This window comes from Scyliorhinus torazame, chromosome 16 (assembly GCF_047496885.1).
Source record: "Scyliorhinus torazame isolate Kashiwa2021f chromosome 16, sScyTor2.1, whole genome shotgun sequence".
NCBI classification, from domain to species: Eukaryota; Metazoa; Chordata; class Chondrichthyes; order Carcharhiniformes; family Scyliorhinidae; genus Scyliorhinus; species Scyliorhinus torazame.
Genome location: NC_092722.1, coordinates 58,237,701 through 58,252,940, shown reverse-complemented (window position 1 = coordinate 58,252,940; position 15,240 = coordinate 58,237,701). Strand labels below are relative to the sequence as shown.

The following is a 15,240-nucleotide window of genomic DNA, read 5'->3' as shown; positions in this document are numbered from 1 at the left end:
GAAGGCGAGCAGGTTGCTGGCCCATCAATTGAGGAAAAGGGGAGCAGCGAGGGAAATAGGGGGAGTGAGGGATGAGGAAGGAGAGATAGAGCGGGGAGCGGAGAGAGTGAATGGAGTGTTCAAGGCATTCTACAAAAGATTATACGAAGCTCAGCCCCCGGATGGGAAGGAGAGAATGATGTGCTTCCTGGACCGGCTGGAATTTCCTAAGGTGGAGGAGCAGGAGAGGGTGGGACTGGGAGCACAGATCGAGATAGAGGAAGTAGTGAAAGGAATTAGGAGTATGCAGGCGGGGAAGGCTCCGGGACCGGATGGATTTCCAGTCGAATTTTATAGGAAATATGTGGACTTGCTCGCCCCGGTATTGACGAGGACCTTTAATGAGGCGAAGGAAAGGGGACAGCTGCCCCCGACTATGTCAGAGGCAACGATATCGCTTCTCCTAAAGAAGGAAAAAGACCCGCTGCAATGCGGGTCCTATAGACCTATTTCCCTCCTAAATGTAGACCCTAAAATTCTGGCCAAGGTAATGGCAATGAGGATAGAGGATTGTGTCCCGGGGGTCGTCCATGAGGACCAAACTGGGTTTGTGAAGGGGAGACAGCTGAATACGAATATACGGAGGCTGCTAGGGGTAATGATGATGCCCCCACCAGAGGGGGAAGCGGAGATAGTGGTGGCGATGGATGCCGAGAAAGCATTTGATAGAGTGGAGTGGGATTATTTGTGGGAGGTGTTGAGGAGATTTGGCTTTGGAGATGAGTATATTAGATGGGTACAGCTGCTGTATAGGGCCCCGATGGCGAACGTGGTCACGAATGGACGGGGGTCTGCGTATTTTCGGCTCCATAGAGGGACGAGGCAGGGATGTCCTCTGTCCCCATTATTGTTTGCACTGGCGATTGAGCCCCTGGCAATAGCATTGAGGGGTTCCAGGAAGTGGAGGGGAGTACTCGGGAGGAGAGGAACACCGGGTATCTCTTTACGCGGACGATTTATTGGTGTATGTGGCAGAGCCGGCGGAGGGGATGCCAGAGATAATGCGGATACTTGGGGAGTTTGGAGAATTTTCAGGATATAAGCTGAACATGGGGAAAAGTGAGTTGTTTGTGGTGCATCCAGGGGAGCAGAGCAGAGAAATAGAGGACTTACCGCTGAGGAAGGTAACAAGGGACTTTCGCTACTTGGGGATCCAGATAGCTAAGAATTGGGGTACATTGCATAGGTTAAACTTAACGCGGTTGGTGGAACAGATGGAGGAGGACTTCAAGAGATGGGACATGGTATCCCTGTCACTGGCAGGGAGGGTACAAGCGGTTAAAATGGTGGTCCTCCCGAGATTCCTCTTTGTGTTTTAGTGCCTCCCGGTGGTGATCACGAAGGCTTTTTTCAAAAGGATTGAGAAGAGTATCATGAGTTTTGTGTGGGCCGGGAAGACCCCGAGAGTGAGGAAGGGATTTTTGCAGCGTAGTAGGGATAGGGGGGGCTGGCGCTACCGAACCTGAGTGAGTACTACTGGGCCGCCAACATCTCAATGGTATGTAAGTGGATGGGAGAAGAGGAGGGAGAGGCGTGGAAGAGATTGGAGAAGGCGTCCTGTAGGGAGACTTGCCTACAAGCCATGGTGACGGCGCCGTTGCCGTTCTCACCGAAGAAATACACCACAAGCCCGGTGGTGGTGGCTACTCTGAAAATTTGGGGGTAATGGAGACGGCATAGGGGAAAGACTGGAGCCTCGGTGCGGTCCCCGATAAGAAATAATCATAGGTTTGCTCCGGGGAGAATGGATGGGGGATTTGGAACATGGCAAAGAGCAGGAGTAACACAATTGAGAGATCTGTTTGTAGATGGGACGTTTGCAAGTCTGGGAGCGCTGACCGAAAAATATGGGTTGCCCCAAGGGAATGCATTCCGGTATATGCAACTGAGGGCTTTTACGAGGCAACAGGTGAGGGAATTCCCGCAGCTCCCGACGCAGGAGGTGCAGGACAGAGTGATCTCAAAGACATGGGTGGGGGACGGTAAGGTGTCAGACATATATTGGGAGATGAGAGACGAGGGGGAAATTATGGTAGACGAGCTGAAAGGGAAATGGGAAGAAGAGCTGGGGGAGGAGATTGAGGAGGGGCTGTGGGCTGATGCCCTAAGTAGGGTAAACTCATCGTCCTCGTGTGCCAGGCTAAGCCTGATACAATTTAAGGTGTTACACAGGGCGCATATGACTGGAACACGGCTTAGCAAATTTTTTGGAGTAGAGGATCGGTGTGCGAGATGCTCGAAAAGCCCAGCGAATCACACCCACATGTTCTGGTCATGTCCGGCACTACAGGGGTTTTGGGTGGGGGTGACAAAGGTGCTTTCGAAGGTAGTGGGGGTCCAGGTCGAACCAAGCTGGGGGTTGGCTATATTTGGGGTTGCAGAAGAGCCGGGAGTGCAGGAGGCGAGAGAGGCCGATGTTTTGGCCTTTGCGTCCCTAGTAGCCCGGCGCAGGATACTGTTGATGTGGAAGGAAGCCAAGCCCCCGGGCATGGAGACCTGGATAAATGACATGGCAGGGTTTATAAAGCTGGAACGGATTAAGTTCGTCCTAAGGGGATCGGCTCAAGGGTTCACCAGGCGGTGGCAACCGTTCGTCGAATACCTCACAGAAAGATAGAGGGAATGGAAAAGAAGAAGACAGCAGCAGCAGCCCAGGGAGGGGGGGGGGGAACCAGAGAGATTCTCAGGGATTTTAATATATAAGTATAATATGTATAGGTTGTTGTTATAGATAATTGTATATTGGACTGTTAAAACATATTTTTGGAGAATATTTATCTGGGACAAGGCAGTTGCCATTTAGTTTTGTTTTTGTTTTTGTTTATGTATTATTTATTGCTTGTTTATAAAACTGGCCATTGTTATTTATATTGTTATATTACTGTGTAAAGGATACACAATGTACTGTGATGGTTGGCCAAAAATTTTCAATAAAAATATTTATTTAAAAAAAGTGCAGCAATCAGTCGATCGGGTGGCCTGGTCGTCCTTCTGGAGCGTCTGGGCTTCAGCGTTGATCCTGATGGGGGTCCCGGCGGTTGCACTTCCGGGAACGTGGTGTCGTCCTCCCAGGCAGCTTCGTCACCCCTAGACGGCGCTGTTGGGGCGAAAAGTGTGTGGGGGGGGTGCCTGTAGGGGGGCGTCGGTGCTTGTTCGGGCCCAGGCAGGGGCGGCGGGAGTACTGACCCTCCGATCAGGTGCTGCGGGGAGGATGGGGGTGGGGGCACTGGTGCGGGTGTGCGTGGGGCTCCGGCGGGCGCCAGGCCCCAAAGGGAGACCCTGTCTTGGCGGCCGTCAGGGAACGCTACATAGGCGTACTGGGGGTTGGCGTGCAGCAGATGGACCCTCTCGACCAATGGGTCCGACTTGTGCACTCTCACATGTTTCCGAAGCAGGATGGGTTCGGGTGTCGCTAGCCAGGTTGGGGGCGAGGTCCCGGAGGAGGACTTCCTGGGGAAAACAAGGAGACGTTCATGAGGCGTCTGATTTGTGGTAGTACAGAGCAGCGACCGGATGGAATGAAGGGCCACCGGGAGGACTTCCTGCCAGCGGGAGACTGAGAGATTCCTGGACTGTAGGGCCAGCAGGACGGTCTTCCAGACCGTTCCGTTCTCCCTCTCAACCTGCCCGTTTCCCCGGGGGTTGTAACTGGTCGTCCTGCTCGAGGCGATGCCTTTGCTGAGCAGGAATTGACGCAGTTCGTCACTCATAAAGGAGGACCCCCTATCACTGTGAATGTATGCGGGGAAACCGAACAGTGTAAAGATACCCTGGAGGGCCTTGATGACGGTGGTTGCGGTAATGTTCTCACTGGAACGAAGGAGGTTGAGGGGAGACCTGATAGAGGTCTACAAAATTATGAGGGGCATAGACAGAGTGGATAGTCAGAGGCTTTTCCCCAGGGTAGAGGGGTCAATTACTAGGGGGCATAGGTTTAAGGTGAGAGGGGCAAGGTTTAGAGTAGATGTACGAGGCAAGTTTTTTACGCAGAGGGTAGTGGGTGCCTGGAACTCGCTACCGGAGGAGGTGGTGGAAGTAGGGACGATAGTGACATTTAAGGGGCATCTTGACAAATACATGAATAGGATGGGAATAGAGGGATATGGATCCAGGAAGTGTAGAAGATTGTAGTTTAGTCGGGCAGCATGGTCGGCACGGGCTTGGAGGGCCGAAGGGCCTGTTCCTGTGCTGTACATTTCTTTGTTCTTGTTCTTTGTATGTCTGGGCAGGGGATGGCGAATGGGAACCGGGTTTTACTCGTCAATCACGTTCAGGAAGTACGTGTTGCAGTCGGTGCAGGGGAGGGGGCCTTTGAAATCCACGCTGAGGCGTTCAAAGGGATGGGAAACCTTTATCAGGTGCGCTTTCTCTGGCTGGTAGAAGTGCGGTTTGCACTCCGCGCAGATTTTGCAGTCCCTGGTGACGGACCTGACCTCCTCGATGGAGTAGGGCAGGTTGCGGGTCTTGATAAAATGACAGAGACGAGTGACCCCCGGGTGGCAGAGGTCCTCGTGGAGGGATCGGAGGCAGTCCACTTGTGCGATGGCACAAGTGCCACGGGACAGGGCATCAGGAGGCTCGTTCAGCTTCTCCGGACGGTACAAAATCTCGTAATTGTAGGTGGAGAGTTTGATCCTCCACCGCAATATCTTGTCGTTCTTAATCTTGCCCCGCTGCGCATTATCGAACATGAAGGCAACCGACCATTGGTCCGTGAGGAGAGTGAATCTCCTGCCGGCCAGGTAATGCCGCCAGTGTCGCACAGCTTCTACTATGGCCTGGGCCTCCTTTTCGACCGAGGAGTGGTGAATTTTGGAAGCATGGAGGGTACGGGAGAAGAAAGCCACGGGCCTGCCCGCCTGGTTGAGGGTGGCGGCCAGAGCTACGTCGGACGCATCGCTCTCGACCTGGAAGGGGAGGGACTCGTCGATGGCGCGCATCGTGGCTTTCGCAATGTCCGCTTTGATGCGGCAGAGGGCCTGGCGGGCCTCCATCGACAGGGGGAATGTTGTGGACTGGATCAGGGGTCGAGCCTTGTCTGCGTAATTGGGGACCCACTGTACATAATAGCTGAAGAAGCCGAGGCAGCGCTTTAGGGCCTTGGGGCAGTGAGGGAGGGGGAACTCCATGAGGGGGCGCATGCGCTCAGGGTCGGGGCCTATGACTCCACTTCGCACTACGTAGCCCAGAATGGCTAGACGGTCGGTGCTAAACACGCATTTATCCTTATTGTAAGTCAGATTAAGGATATTCGCGGTCTGGAGAAATTTTCGGAGATTGGTGTCGTGGTCCTGCTGGTCATGGCCGCAGATGGTGACGTTATCAAGATACGGGAACGCTGCGCGTAAGCCGTACCGGTCAACCATTCGGTCCATTGCTCGTTGGAAGACCGAGACCCCGTTCGTGACACTGAAGGGAACCCTTAAAAAGTGATAGAGCCGCCCATCTGCTTCGAAGGCAGTGTACTGGCGGTCACTATGATGGAGGGGTAGCTGGTGGTAGGCAGACTTGAGATCCACCGTGGAGAAAACCTTGTATTGCGCAATCCTGTTCACCAGGTCGGATATGCGGGGGAGAGGGTACGCGTGCAGCTGCGTAAACCTGTTGATGGTCTGGCTGTAGTCAATGACCATCCTATGTTTCTCCCCGGTCTTTACCACCAGTACTTGAGCCCTCCAGGGGCTGCTGCTCGCTTCGATGACTCCTTCCATCAGCAGCCTCTGGACCTCCGACCTGATAAAGGTCCGGTTCTGGGCACTGTACCGCCTGCTCCTGGTGGCGATGGGTTTGCAATCCGGGGTGAGGTTTGCAAACAGGGAGGGCGGGTCGACCTTAAGGGTCGCGAGGCTGCAGACAGTAAGGGGGGGTATAGGGCCAGCAAATTTAAAAGTCAGGCTTTGCAGATGGCACTGGAAATCCAGCCCAAGGAGGGTGGCTGCGCAGAGGTGCGGCAGGACGTACAGACGGAAATTGTGGAATTCCCTGCCTTGGACAGTGAGGTTCGCTAGGCAGAACCCCTTTATCTCCACCGCGTGTGACCCGGAGGCCAGGGTGATCCTCTGGTTTACGGGATGGGTGACAAGAGAACAGCGCCTTACCGTGTCGGGGTGAACAAAGCTTTCCATGCTCCCAGAGTCGATCAAGCACGACGTCACGTGGCCGTTGATGGAGATCGTCGTTGTAGCTTTCGCAAGCGTCCGGGGCCGACTCTGGTCCAGAGCCAGCTGCAGTAATGGAGAGTTCTGGTCGGGCAGCATGTAGTCGGCTGTGATGGGGGCCTGGGGCCCCATCCAAGATGGTGTCAGCCATGGGTCGCACATGGAGTCCGGGGATGAAGAAGATGCCGGCGCCCACCCGTCCAGCGTGGTGGCCGGGGGGCAAAATGGCCATGCCCGCGGGTCGCACGCGGCCTGAGGATAGGGGGGTGGCAGTGGGCGCTGGACGGCCGGGGCCTGAAAGGGGGGTTGCCGACAGTCGCTGGAGACCGTGGCCACACCTGACAGGCCCCCACATAGTGGCCCTTCTTGCCGCACCCTTTGCAGGTGGCGGTGCGGGCCGGGCAGCACGGGCGGGGATGATTTGCCTGCCCGCAGAAGAAACAGCGTTGTCCGGCGGCGGTAGCGGGCCGTCTCGCCGCGCAGGCTTGCGGGGTCAGGGGGAACGTCTGAGCAGCGGCCGCAGAGGGGTGCCACGCAGCCCAGGGGGCCGCCGCGCGTCCGGGAGCAAAAGCCAGCGCGTTTTTATACGCAACATCCATGGACCCCGCCAGGGCCCGTGCCCCAGTCAGTCCCAGAGTGTCCATTTCTAAGAGCCTTAGGCAGATATCGGGGGAGGTCTTACCTGCTACGAAAGCATCCCTGATCAAAAGTTCCGTGTGCTCATTCCCCGAAACTGGCGGGCAGCCACAATTTCGGCCCAGCACCAGCAGCGCCCAGTAGAAGTCTTCCAACCTTTCCTCGGGGCTTTGCCTCCTAGTCGCCAGCAGGTGACGAGCGTAGACCTGGTTCACAGGGCGGATATAATGTCCTTCTAGCAGCTCGATAGCTGCAGCATAATTCTCCGCCTCCTCGATCAGAGGGTAGATCCTAGGGCTGACCCGCGAGCGTAGAAGGTGCATCTTTTGTCTTTCCTTGGGGGTGTCGGCGGCCGTGTCGAGGTAGCCCATAAAGCACGTCAGCCAATGTTTGAAGATAGCAGCAGAGTTGTCCGCGTGGGGGCTGAGCTGAAGGCACTCCGGTTTGATACGGAGATCCATCCTTTCAACTGAAGTTGTAGCAGATTAAATTGATGCGCAATCAATTACTCTCAAGACAAGGTGAGTCATAACTAATAGGCTTTAATCTGCTAGAACTCTTCCCCAGCAGCTCCGATACAGAAAGTGAAGGCTGCTGGGACGGCATCGGTTCTTATACTCCGCCTCTCAGGGCGGAGCTATGTACATCAGCCAATGGTAGACTCCTGGGTCTAGCCAATGGTCATCCACCTCTCAGGTATCGCAATACCTGGTATTACCACGCACCATAATGTCATCCCAGGGAATTCTGTATTTGAACCTTTGAGAATAAGGAGCTTTGTTTACCTTGTAATTCTGCTGTAAAAGCGGCCTTCACATAAACCATGTGCCCTGTCTTTGCTCCAGGTCCTGACGGCTTACTTGAATTACATGGTGGAGCTGGGGGTGCTGCTGGACGGTGAGGAGACCTCCACTCGGGCTCAAATGCAGCAGGTTGTGGATTTTGAGGGAGCCCTGGCCAACATTACTGTCCCTCAGGAAGACCGCAGGGACGAAGAGCTTATCTACAACAAGATGACCATACGGAACCTACAGGTAAATGGTGCCTGATTGGGGTGGGGGTTTAACCTCTCTGCTTTGACCGTGCTTCGTGAAATTAAAAACAGAAAATGCTGGAGCTTCTCGTCCAGGCAGTATCCACACAGAGGGAAACAAAGTTAGCATTTCAGCCATATGTAAAAACCTAGCTATCGTAATATGTTAAGCGCCCGGCTGCCCCCTATAGGTGGCAGGAATTACTACATCATTCCGACCCCACAAACCACGGGCTGGATTCTCCGGTCCGCCAGCCGCGCGCCGTTTGCTGGTGCTGGGATTCTGTCTTCCCGCTGCTTGTCAATGGGATTTCCCTTTGTAATCACACCACGCCGCTGGGAAACCTGCGGGGCGGGGGGGGGGGTGGTTGCGCTGCTGGTGGGAAAAGTGAATCGTAAGGACAGGAGAATTTGAGCTCACGTTCCCAGTTGATGATCATTCTGAACTCTGAATGCTCTATCTCTTCCCTCACACCCCTGGCAGCCCTAGCTCCATTCCTGTTGGCGTGATTAACTAGTGGATGTGACTGCTGTCGTTGGGATTCTAACGAGGCTAGATATCGACCCCAGCAGGCCATTTCACCTTTTCCAGAACAGCAGAATCCGAGGACATAGCCTGCTCTTGAAATTGGAGAATTGATCCGCAGAAACATTATTTCATTGAGCGAGCGGCCAATCTGTGTAGCAGGCTCCCTGGGGGCATAGTGGATGTAGTTAGTATCGATTCAATCAAATGCAATTTGGACAAATTGCTTTCAGAAACTAATATTTTGCGATCTGGTGTATGAGTAATAAGAGCCATTAAGTGTGGTAAGTGTGGCATGATTAGGGGGAAAGAGGTTATTTCAAACCCATGGTCTCCGAAGCTGTTTGTCACTAGGGTTTCAATTCCTCATGTCTGGATTTGTTGCAGACTAATTGATCGAGATTGAATGCTATGATTAATCAATAACTCCATTGCGAAACTTGTCTTCATGCTTCATTGGACTGCATTTGGAGTACAGTGCACATAGTACAGAAAGGATGTAGCCACAGGGGAAAATGCAGGGAGACATGCCTGAGGGGAGAGAAGTTTTAACTATGCGGAAAGACCAGACAGGCTGAGGCTCTTTGCTCTAGAAAAGAGAGACGGCTGGATAGGAAGGTCTTTAAAATGGTGAATGGGATAAATAGAAATATACAATCCCTACAGTGCAGAAGGAGGCCATTCGGCCCATCGAGTCTGCGCTGACCTTCCAAAGGAGTACCCCACCCAGGCCCCATCATTGCAACCCTGTCTAATCTTTGGACGCTGAGGAGAAAGTCAGCATGGCCAATCCCCTTAACCTGCACATCTTTGGACTGTGGGAGGAAACCGGAGCACCCGGAGAAAACCCACGCACACATGGGGAGAACATGCAAACTCCATGCAGTCACCCAAGGCCGGAATCGTACCAGGGTCCCTGGTGCTGTGAGGCAGCAGTGCTGACCACTGTGCCACCGTGCTGCCCATATAAGATGTGTCCACATCAGGAGAAGTTCAAATCCAGCAGCCATCGATTACAAGATGATCACTAATAAATCCAGGAGAAAGTTCTTCATCAAGAGCATGGTTAGAAGGTGGAACTTGCTACCACATGGGGTGATTAAGCCACATGGTATAGCTATGTTGAAGGGGAAGCTAGATAATGGCATGAGGGAATGGAAGACGATGCGAATAGGGCGAGATGAAGTAAGGCAGGGCGAGTCTCGAGTGGAGCAGAAAAAACAAGCTAGACAGGTTGGGCCAAAAGGCTTGTCTTGCTGAAGTGAACACTTATGTAAGTCATTACCATTGTGTGCTGTGATGATCAGGCTGGTAGAAGGTGAACTCGATGGGCCTCACTTCCAGTAGTTCTTATTAACAAGTCCCTGGCCGTGGCTCCAGATTCTGGGCTCAGCCACAGACCCAGCACAGCTACCCCTTCCCTACCAATCCCAAGCTCTTCAAATGATCATCAACAATAACTTGCATTTATATAGCGCCTATAGCATCATTTTAAAAAGTCCCAAGACGCTGCACAGGAGCACCCCTATGTAAAATTGGACATGGACCACATCAGGAAATATTAGGGCAGGTGACCAAAAGTTGGGTTAGGGGTTTTAAGAAGCGCCTTAAAGAGGAAAAGGGTGGTAGAGAGGGCGGAGAGATTTAGGGAGCAAATTTCAGAGCGTGAGGCCAAGTCAACTGAAGGCACGGCCACCAATGGTGCAGTGATTAAAATTGGGGATTTGAGGGTTGTGGGAGCACAGTGGTTAGGATGATCGGGGAGGCACAGTGGGATAGTCGGAGGGTGGGTTGGTGATTGGGGGGATAGTGGAGGAGGGGGGACCATTCGGTCCATTGGTGGCTTCGGAAGGCCACCCTACCTCGGCACAATCCCCCAACCCATTCCTGAAATCCCACTCTCAGGGGCAATTTAGCATGGTCAAACCACCTAACTTCACATCTTTGGACTGTGGGGGGAAACCGGAGGACCAGGAGGAAACCCATGCAGACACGGGGAGAACGTGCAAACTCCGCACAGACAGTGACCTGGGGCCGGGATCGAACCCGGTGATGGTCGATCAATCACTACTGAAGCGAGATTGTAGTCCAATTGAAGGCTTTAATGAATAAGTAGTTACCCCAGCCGCTCCGGTACAGAATGACTGCTGTGGGTGAAACACATACTCTTATGCTCCGCCTACTGGGCGGAACCAGCAGGCAGGTTCCACCATTCATACTACAGTATAAGGTACATCCCACCTAGGTACCGCGATACCCCTAACATAGCCTACCACATTCACCCCCTGTTTAAAAAGGAGTCCAGCGGGGGTGGTGGCCTTGCTTTTCCAGTGGTAGAGGTTATAGCGGTACTCTTTGGTGCCTTTACATGCAATACACATATTTACAGACAATTATTTACAAGTTCATTTTACAATTAAACTTTCAGCCGGTCGGGGGCCCTGGTCGTCCTCTGCGATCGTCACAGTCCCGGCGGTGATGCTGGCGTCGGCTCGGGCACCATGGCTCTGGGAGCGTGTCGTCTTCAGCTTCATCGCATCTAGATGGGGACAGTGGGAGGACGGATCCTCCTGGGAAGGGGGCTGCGGTGGTGTGCGCCGGTGAAAAAATGGTTGGGGTTGGTGGGGGGGGGGGGGGGTGTGGGTGGGGATCCAGCGGGGGCCAGATCCCAGAGGGAGACCGTGTCTTGTCGGCCGTCGGCGTGCGCCACATAGGCGTACTGGGGGTTAGCATGGAGGAGATGTACCCTCTCGACCAGTGGGTCCGACTTGTGAGTATGTGTTTGCGGAGTAGGACGGGTCCGGGGGCTGCCTGCCATGTTGTGAGCGAGGTCCCTGAGGAGGACCTCCTAGGGAAGGCAAGGAGACGTTCATGAGGTGTTTCGTTGGTAGTAGTGCACAGTAGTGATCGGATGGAGTGCAGTGCATCGGGGAGGACCTCCTGCCATCGGGACACTGGGAGATTCTTGGACCGTAGGGCCAGTAGGACGGCCTTCCAGACCGTCCCGTTCTCCCTCTCTACCTGCCCGTTTCCCCAGGGATTGTAACTGGTCGTCCTGCTGGAGGCAATGCCCTTGCTGAGCAGGAATTGACGCAGCTCGTCACTCATGAAGGAGGACCCCCAACCCCTATGGATGTAGGTGGGGAAACCGAACAGGGTAAAGATGCTGTGGAGGGCTTTAATGACGGTGGCAGCTGTCATGTCGGGACAGGGGATGGCGAAAGGGAACTGGTAGTATTCATCAATCACGTTTAAGAAATACGTGTTGCGGTCAGTGGAGGGAAGGGGCCCTTTGAAATCCACGCTGAGGCATTCAAAGGGGCGGGAAGCCTTCACCAGGTGCGCTTTCTCTGGCCTGTAGAAGTGCAGCTTGCACCCCGCGCAGATTTGGCAGTTTCTGGTTACGGCCACGACCTCCTCGATGGAGTAGGGAAGATTGCGGGTTTTAACAAAGTGGAAGAACCGGGTGACCTCCGTGTGGCAGAGGTTGTCGTGGAGGGTCCGGAGTCGGTCTACTTGTACACTGGCACAAGTGCCGCCGGACAGGGCATCAGGAGGGTCTTTGAGCTTTCCGGAACGATACAAGATCTCGTAATTATAGGTGGAGAGCTCGATCCTCCACCGTAGGATCTTATCATTCTTAATTTTGGCCCGCTGTGCATTGTCAAACATGAAAGCTACCGACCGTTGGTCAGTGAGGAGAGTGAATCTCCTGCCGGCCAGGTAATGCCTCCAATGCCATACAGCTTCAACGATGGCTTGGGCCTCCTTCTCAACGGAGGAATGGCGGACTTCTGAGGCGTGGAGGGTGCGTGAAAAGAAGGCCACGGGTCTGCCCGCCTGATTGAGGGTGGCAGCCAGAGCTACGTCTGATGCGTCGCTCTCGACCTGCAAGGGGAGGGACTCATCGACTGCGTGCATCGTCGCCCTGGCGATGTCTGTTTTGATGCGACTGAAAGCCTGGCGGGCCTCTGTCGGTAGGGGAAAAACCGTGGACTGGATTAGTGGGCGGGCCTTGTCCGCATAATTGGGGACCCACTGAGCGTAATAAGAAAAGAAGCCCAGGCAACGTTTCAGGACCTTGGGGCAGTGGGGGAGGGGATACACCATGAGGGGGTGCATGCGTTCGGGATCTGGGCCTATGACTCCATCATGCACTACGTAGCCGAGGATGGCTAGGCGATTGGTGCTAAACACGCATTTGTCCTTGTTATAGGTTAAGTTAAGGATTTTTGCGGTATGGAGGAATTTGCGGAGGTTGGTGTCGTGGTCCTGCTGGTCGTGGCCGCAGATGGTGACATTGTCGAGGTACGGGAACGTGGCCCGCAAACCGTACCGGTCAACCATTCGGTCCATCTCCCGTTGGAAGACCGAGACACCATTTGTGACACCAAAGGGAACCCTTAGAAAGTGGTAGAGCCGCCCATCTGCTTCGAATGCAGTGTACTTGCGGTCGTCCGGGCGAATGGGGAGCTGGTGTAGGCTGATTTAAGATCTACTGTGGAGAAAACCGTGTATTGGGCTATCTGGTTGATCATTTCACATTTGCGGGGGAGAGGGTACGCGTCGAGCTGCGTATACCTGTTGATGGTATGACTGCAGTCTATGACCATTCTATGTTTCTCCCCGGTCTTTACAACCACCACTTGAGCTCTCCAGGGGCTGTTGCTGGCCTCGATAATGCCTTCCTTCAGTAACCGTTGGACTTCCAACCTAATGAAGGTCCGGTCCTGGGCACTGTACCATCTGCTCCTGGTGGCGACGGGTTTGCAATCGGGGGTAAGGTTTGTAAACAGGGAAGGCGGGTCGACCTTGAGGGTCGCGAGGCCACAGACAGTGAGGTGGGGTATGGCGCCGTCGAATTTGAACGTTAAACTTTGCAGATTAGACTGGAATTCCAGTCCCAGGAGTGTGGCAGCGCAGAGATGGGGGAGGACGTAGAGTCGGAAGTTATACCATGCCCTGGACCGTGAGGTTGGCTATGCAGTACCTCCGGATCTCTACAGAGTGGGACCCAGAGGCCAGGGAGATCTTTTGTTTAATCGGGTGTACAGCGAGGGAGCAGTGTCTTACCGTATTGGGATGGATGAAGCTCTCCATGCTCCCAGAGTCGATCAAGCAGGATGTCTTGTGCCCGTTGATGAGTACCGACGTCGTAGAGGTTGAAAGCGTTCTGGGCCGAGACTGGTCCAGTGTCACTGAGGCAAGTTGTGGCAGAAGCTGAGCGATCTCGTTGGGCGATACACGGCCACCTGAGTCGGGGTCCTGAGACGTCATCCAAGATGGCTACCCTCATGAATCGCACATGGCCGACTGGGAGATCTCATCAGGCGATACATGGCCAGCCGAGTCGGGGTCCTGAGACATCATCCAAGATGGCTGCCCCCATGAATCGCACATGGCCTGTGAGGAGAGGAATGGCAGCGGGCCCGGTTCGCCTGTGGAGACAGCAGCGGCCGACCGGGCCTGGCATACTGCCACGAGGCGCCCCTTCTTCCTGCAGCCCTTGCACATTGTGGATCGGACCGGGCAGCGTTGCCTGGGGTGTTTGTTTTGCCCGCAAAAGTAGCATCGGCATCCCCCCCCCCCCCCCCGGGGTTTTCTGGCTTGTGGGAAATTTAGGGGTGCTTTGGAATCGGCCGCGGGTGGGGTCCGCCCTGTCCATGCGGGTACCGCGCGGTCGGGACCATCGGCCTGGGTGTTGCGGGAGGCTACATCTAGGGAGTGTGCAAGTTTCCGTGCTTCTTTAAGCCCTAGCGTGTCGTTTTCCAGCAGTCACTGGCGGATTTTAGAGGACAGCATGCCCGCTACAAAAGCATCCCGTATTAAGAGTTTGGTGTGGTCATTGGCTGAGACTTGTGGACAATTACAGTTTCTACTTAACACTAACAATGCGCGGTAAAAATCGTCCAGTGATTCCCCTGGGATCTGCCGTCTGGTAGCTAAAAGATGCTGAGTGTATACCTGATTCACAGTGCGGACGTAGTGCTCTTTTAACAAAGTCATTGCGTCCTCGAAACCGTCCGCATCTTCGATAAGCGTGTAGATTTCTGGGCTCACCCTTGAGTGGAGGACTTGCATTTTCTGTTCCTCCGTGGGGGTAGTCGGGGCCGTCCTGATGTACCCGTTGAAACATGCCAGCCAATGTTTAAAAGTTGCTGCTGCATTTGCCGCGTGGGGTTGATTTGTAGACACTCTGGCTTGATGCGGAGAGCAGCCATTCTTCAATTTTGTTCATTAAATTGATGCACGATCAATCACTACTGAAGCGAGATTGTAGTCCAATTGAAGGCTTTAATGAACAAGTCGTTACCCCAGCAGCTCCGGTACAGAATGACTGCTGTGGGTGAAACACAGACTCTTACGCTCCACCTGCTGGGCGGAAACCAGCAGGCAGGTTCCATCACTCATACTACATCCCACCTAGGTACCGCGATACCCCTAATATAGCCTACCACACCCGGGTCCTCAGTGCCATGAGGCAGCAGTGCTAACCAGTGTGCCACCAGGCTGCCCCTTGATCTTATTTTTTTTAAACAAATTATTCTCAAAAACAATAAAAGAGGGATGTCATTTGTTCTTGGGTTGTATTCAATCCCTTCCACAATGTTCCAATGAAGGTTAGAGAGGATTTGTTTCCAAAATGCTTTCCGAGTCAAAAACTCTTTTGGATTTTCAATTATCACTTGACACTTACTCACTTGTGGAATGTGGAGCTGATCAATAATCATATTACGCTGGGTCATAGTCTAATTTCCAAGCCTGTGTGTGTTGAGACGGTACTTCTAACCCTTCTGGAACATTTCTGTCTCCTTCCATGGCCTATTTTAATTTAGGAATGTTCTCTT

At 53.7% G+C, this 15,240-nt stretch overlaps 1 protein-coding gene across 5 annotated transcripts in view; it reads left to right on the top strand.

Moving 5' to 3' along the window:
* Positions 1–15,240, top strand: part of ece1 (endothelin converting enzyme 1) — a 560,453-nt gene that overhangs the window by 443,956 nt on the left and 101,257 nt on the right. For all 5 annotated transcript variants that reach the window (XM_072478544.1, XM_072478542.1, XM_072478545.1 and 2 more), the window contains one exon: positions 7,679–7,867. In XM_072478544.1, coding sequence (XP_072334645.1) covers positions 7,679–7,867 — 189 coding nt within the window. The remainder of the gene's footprint in view (positions 1–7,678; positions 7,868–15,240) is intronic.